General features: G+C 42.8%; 1 protein-coding gene across 1 annotated transcript in view; it reads right to left on the reverse strand.

Moving 5' to 3' along the window:
- Nucleotides 1-2,517: 2,517 nt before the first annotated feature.
- The window catches only part of LOC118747563 (fibroin heavy chain), a gene marked incomplete at its 5' end in the record, with an annotated part of 3,456 nt that continues 219 nt past the window's right edge, over nt 2,518-5,754 (reverse strand). Inside the window, 6 exons of the mRNA XM_036481612.1 lie at nt 2,518-3,485; nt 3,549-3,661; nt 3,722-3,844; nt 3,908-4,104; nt 4,184-4,551; nt 4,614-5,747. Of these exons, the coding sequence (XP_036337505.1) occupies nt 2,848-3,485; nt 3,549-3,661; nt 3,722-3,844; nt 3,908-4,104; nt 4,184-4,551; nt 4,614-5,747 (2,573 nt within the window). The remainder of the gene's footprint in view (nt 3,486-3,548; nt 3,662-3,721; nt 3,845-3,907; nt 4,105-4,183; nt 4,552-4,613; nt 5,748-5,754) is intronic.

Below are 5,754 nucleotides of genomic sequence, written 5' to 3' on the forward strand. Positions count from 1 at the left end.
AACAAAAGTTAATACAAATAACTACATAGATAAGCAAACTTACAAATTAAATTCGACAAGATTTTGTGAAATTTAGTGTCTTTACACTTTGAAGTCCTCGTAAGAATTAGCAAACCTACAAAGTAAATATATAAAAAAAAATAAAAATTAATGCAAGCAAACAAGCACTCGAATTACATAGATATGTATGTGTGTATAGTAAATGTATTTCATACATACATGTAACTACAAAAAATCTTTAATCTTACTACATAGAGCGCAACAAATTTTCAAAGTTTTGAAATTTCAAAAACTGCTAAAAAAAAAAATTTTATGAAAAATTAATTGCATAATACATAAATATTTAGTGATTACAAAGTAAAAAAAGGCGAAATATCTAGAAATTTAAAAAAAAAAATCTACTGAAATATTTCCATGTGTCATATATGTATGTATACATGTACTTATGTATGAAAAAAAAAACAAAACAAAAAATAATATATTTAATTGCAGAAAAGCGCAACTCAAAAGCTGTTATTTGCGTTAAATATGAACTCATGATTGAGTCAGATAATTGCAAATATAAAAAAGAGAAATGTAGAAGAGAAGAAAAAAAAAACAAAACAAAAAAATATTTAATGCAAGCAAAATAAATAAAAACAAGCAACAAAAAATATGATAACAAAAATATTTGTGTGTTTTTATTCATCCGCTACACAGCAATTTTTGCGAGAACCTGGAGTGTTTCGACACTGTTTCATCAAAAATTTGCCATGGTTTAAGGATATTAGAGAATGTGGTTTGAGGGTCTCTAAAACCGAAACCGAAGTCCATTTCACTCCGCATTCGATTTGTTAGATAACCTCAATAAATCTTCGCCGACCCAGATGGAGACACACTTGGTAACCACTAAATACTCAACCGATGAAATGTCGCGATCTAAACACTTTGTTACTAACGCCAATATCAAACCCCGAGAGCTGCGAGCTAAGATCCTACAATCTTAGTCTTAGTTGACAATTTAGTAAAAAGTATTGAGATGATTCCACCCCCAAATTATCCTTCAAGCAACTGTGGCAGTAAGGATCTCATGATGAAAATTCCGTTCGCTTAGCTGACATGAGATGGGCCATATGTCCAGGTGCGAACTACAGGTGGTCAGTGGCGCTTCCACTCGCTCTCAAATCGTTGTTATCGTTCCATGATACCTTAGAGAGCGACATGAGGCTCCTGACGACGTAGCAAGAGAGTCTCATTTAAGGGCATTTTTCTTCGCATTCTTTATAAGTCCGGTTATCGGTGACGCATTGCGTTATCCTGCAGTTTAGTCAGACCTGATATTGTGCGATTAGTAGCATTTCTTACTGGACATTGGTCGGTTGGCATACACACCTCCGCGCTGGGTATCGCCTACAATGAATTCTGAAGAAGAGGAAACCGCAGGAAACCTCTTTACGAATCGACTGCTTTAATAAAGAGCAGGAACACCATACTAGAAGCAAAAGGGTGCACATCGTTGCAGGTTTGTCTGACACAAGCCTCCACAACATACTAAATTTTATCATCTACGATGGTTGGCTTCAACATATTCATACGAGGTTTATGCTACCAAAAAATCACTAAAATACTACCTACTTGTGCTCTTTAAGTTATCACATCAGAGTAGAAGCTTACCTGCGTAATTGACGTCACACCATTAAGCTATGGGTCTACTGCTTATTAGATTGCAAACACTGCTACCTGAAAACGCTACAGCCTAAGCTTGAGGTTGGTGGATTCCTTATGACAGCAGACCCTTCCACCAACCCTTTCATAACTGAATTCAACTTCAAGCCGCTTGTAGTTAACCTTTGACTTTCGAATGAAACCTTTATTAGTTAAAAGTTAGGCACTTGCGACTTCCTTTGGGCCACCGTGTTAGATACATACATACATATGTGAAAAGGCTTTAGACGATGGCATTAAATACAATCCGGATTTAGTTTTGATCCTAAAAACATAATTTATCGTACATCAGAATGCTCTTCCTGACCTATTACTACATATCCATAAACCAATCAGGGCTTTAACGAATACAAATAGCTTCTACAGTCAAAATGTGCATAAACTTTCTAGGTAGTTTAATTGTCGTTGTAAATCCGAAGCGCATTTCCCGGAGTGTGGTATAATTTTTATGTAAATATATATCCTTGATCTTTACAGCTTCTAATTATATCCAACTTAGTGCAGATTCGTGCTGTGAGAAATCAAAAAGGTGCTTTTATGCTTGGAAGCGATTGATTCCTCAAGTCCTGCCTCAGACTTTTGGCTTGAGCAGTCTTCTGTTTCCTCTTCTATGTGCCGATTTACTTGCCCCCGGTATGCCCCAGTCGAAAGCCCAATGGACTTTTTCAAGTCCACTTCTGCATCGAGGGGCGACCACTATAAGAAAAACACACTTTTTGGATGTGGGTTGGGCCGGATACGTTCCGGTAACCACTTAGAAAAGGCAGCTTATTATTAAGAGCTGAGTACTGAACTTTTAATAAAACTACAATGTGGTGTTAAAAGACAACAGTTACATTTATTACAAAGTTATCAATAATTAACATTTTAGCAATTAGGTTTTATTAACAGTTTTTCTGTGGCAGTGTATTAATTAGTATGTATATTTGAAAAATAACCTAAGTATTTCGAAATTGGCCTTGAGACGATCAAAAAGCCTTTTCCAACGATTTATTGCTCGACATACAAATATTCATCTTAAGTAAGTAAGTTTTAATGTTACGTTCTGTTAGGACTTTAAAAATACATTCGAGTTAAGCTATGGCTTATCTTTACGACTAAGTTATGTATTACTGATATGGAAAATAATGGTTTTTCTTTAATCTAACATTTTCCATTTGTTGGCGCCTTGGGACGACAGATTTTACTGCGACCATTCGCACCGTACACTATGTTACAGGAAAATGTAAAATACCCACAGGTCGATGACTTTGTATAGTAAGTCGATTGGAAATTTTTATTTTCCTGTGGTGGATTCTTTGTATTATCCATGCTACCCGTAATCGACTTGGTCACGGTCACATAGCTATCCGGAGTGCGTTGCTTATTTGTGCTCTGCTCCTCGACGCTGTCGAGGTCATTGTCAGTGGGTTGTGATTTTATAGCCTTAGGGTGGAATTTTTTCTCCACATTAACGGTACCACGGAAACCGCGAGGCACCATTTCAGTGGTCGATCGGAAGGGATATTTCTGAACACGTCCATTTTGATTTTGTACCAAAAGATATTTATCCGATGAACTTGGAACAGCGGCTTGCTGGCTCTGTGATGGTGAATTTTGTGAGTAAGTTCGGTAAGGTGTTTGAGAATCGGATCCGGATTTGCTATCCGATTTGGAGTCCAGCTTTCCGTTTGAGTTTTCGTTGTAGTACTCATCCTCATCGTCGTATTCATCGTATGGCTCCTCCTCCTCGTCTTCGTTGATTGTAGAATCGTCATCGGTAACTTTGTTGGCGTTGACGACTGGAAAAAGTGTTTAAAAGTATATATTGAATGTGTTTTAATGTTTCATTATCGCAAACTTACTTTCTTTGACACTCTTCGAAGATTTTAAGTCCAGATCGGGTAAAGCACCGCCATCAGCTGATAAAGCTGATACGCCAGGCCCGCTATACACGGCGTCTACGCGATCAGTCACCCTAAAATTTGTTGGAGTATTTAGTCGTCAGAAAAGCGTTAAGTTAGTGCCATTTACTTACCCATCAGAGTTACCAAATTGGCTTATACTGTGGAATAATTCACGATTCTGTTCGCGATAGCTTGCCACTTGCTCTTTAGTGCCCGAAGCAGACTGCGCGGCACCATGATAGGAAACGCCGAACCTGAAAAGAGTGATTTTCAATTAAAATGAAATTGTTTCCAATAGTGGAAAGTGGTGGATTTACTTCGATGTGCCCTGAATTTGCGACTGACTTTGGCCTGAATGGCTGCCAGATTGCGCAGACGCTTGGCCTCCACCGCTAGTCGGTGGTGCAGCGCTACCTTCTTGATTAGGCCGAAAGCCGATTTGAGCTTGCGACGAAGTTTGTCCCGGCCCACTAGACTGTGAATCGGCCAAACCTCCTTTGTCATTTGCTTGTACCTAGAGGAATCGTAAAATGTGTTGCGTCAATATACAGTTCACTTCAACACTCACAGTATGGAAGTAGTAGGCTACCTACCTCGCTCTGGCTCTGATGTATTATGCCGCCACTCTGTGAAGAAGCTTTAGTACCGCCATTCTTCGAGTTGACTTGAACCTGAGATTGCGACTGTGCCGCGCCACCCTGTCCTTGCGATTGACTCATCGCTCCATCATTATTTCCACTCACTTGAGCATTCGCTGAACGGTCGCTATCAGAAGTTGAAGCGCTAGCACTGAATGTTCCAGTTGAACTGTATGTTCCGGATACTTGAGTTTTGGCAGTGCCACCATTCTTTTTGCCCTGTGCACTGGCCGCTGCTTGGCCATCGCTAATGGAAGATTCAGCTTGTGAGAATGCATCATCTGCTCCTCCCGCTCCAGCTGCCGTTATCAAGCTGCTTGGACCTTACGAAATAAATTTTTATATTTTAGTACTTATACCGAGTTATTTTAAATTTTAAATTTACCTTCCTCCTTATACTCACCCAATGCTCCCCCTCCAGGGGCAGCAGCACCGGGATAGCCTACCGCTCCGGGTTCTACTGACACACCACCGGGCAGAACACCAGTACCACCAACACCACCTACACCAGTTCCTGCTGCTCCTATTGGTGCAAATGTTCCGGATCCTGGTGCTTCACCTTGTCCATACGCTTCACCTGCTGGTGCACCTGCACCTATGCCAACGCCTGGACCATAAGTCGATACTGCTTGTGGAAGTGATGGGTATGTTCCAGATGGCACTCCACCCACGCCAGCACTATATATATCACCAGCACCTGGTCTGTAACCTGCACCAGGTTGTACGCCGAGTTCTGGCTGTCCAGCAGCTTGGGCACCAAATCCGGGAGCGTAACCTGCGCCCGGCTGCAGTCTTGCGTCTGGTTGAAGACCGCCGCTTGGTTGATAACCGGCTCCTGGTTGAAGACCTGCGCCAGGTTGATAAACAGCTCCTGGTTGCGGACCTGCGCCAGACTGTACACCGGCTCCGGGTTGTAGACCTGCACCCGGTTGGTAGCCAGCTCCTGGTTGTGGACCTGCGCCAAGTTGATAGCCGCCTCCTGGTTGTATGCCCGCGCCAGGTTGTAGACTTGCGCCTGGTTGATAACCGGCTCCTGGATGTACGCCTGCGCCAGGTTGTAGACCTGCACCTCGTTGAAGACCTGCGCCGGGTTGTAGACCTGCGCCAGGTTGATAACCGGCTCCTGGTTGTAGACCTGCACCTGGCTGATAACCGACTCCTGGATGTACGCCTGCGCCAGGTTGTAGACCAGCACCTGGTTGTAGACCTGCACCTGGTTGATAACCAGCTCCTGGATACACGCCTGCGCCCGGTTGTAGACCAGCACCTGGTTGAAGACCTGCGCCGGGTTGTAGACCCGCGCCAGGTTGATAACCGGCTCCTGGTTGTAGACCTGCACCTGGTTGATAACCAGGTCCTGGATGTACGCCTGCGCCCGGTTGATAGCCAGGTCCAGGATATACGCCTGGGCCTGGTTGTAGACCTGCACCTGGTTGATAACTGGCTCCCGGATGTACGCCTGAGCCCGGTTGTAGACCAGCACCTGGTTGTAGACCTGCACCTGGTTGTAGACCTGCACCTGGTTG

Source organism: Rhagoletis pomonella, unplaced genomic scaffold (genome assembly GCF_013731165.1).
Source record: "Rhagoletis pomonella isolate Grant_MI unplaced genomic scaffold, Rhpom_1.0 Rhpom_scaffold_00012, whole genome shotgun sequence".
NCBI lineage: Eukaryota > Metazoa > Arthropoda > Insecta > Diptera > Tephritidae > Rhagoletis > Rhagoletis pomonella.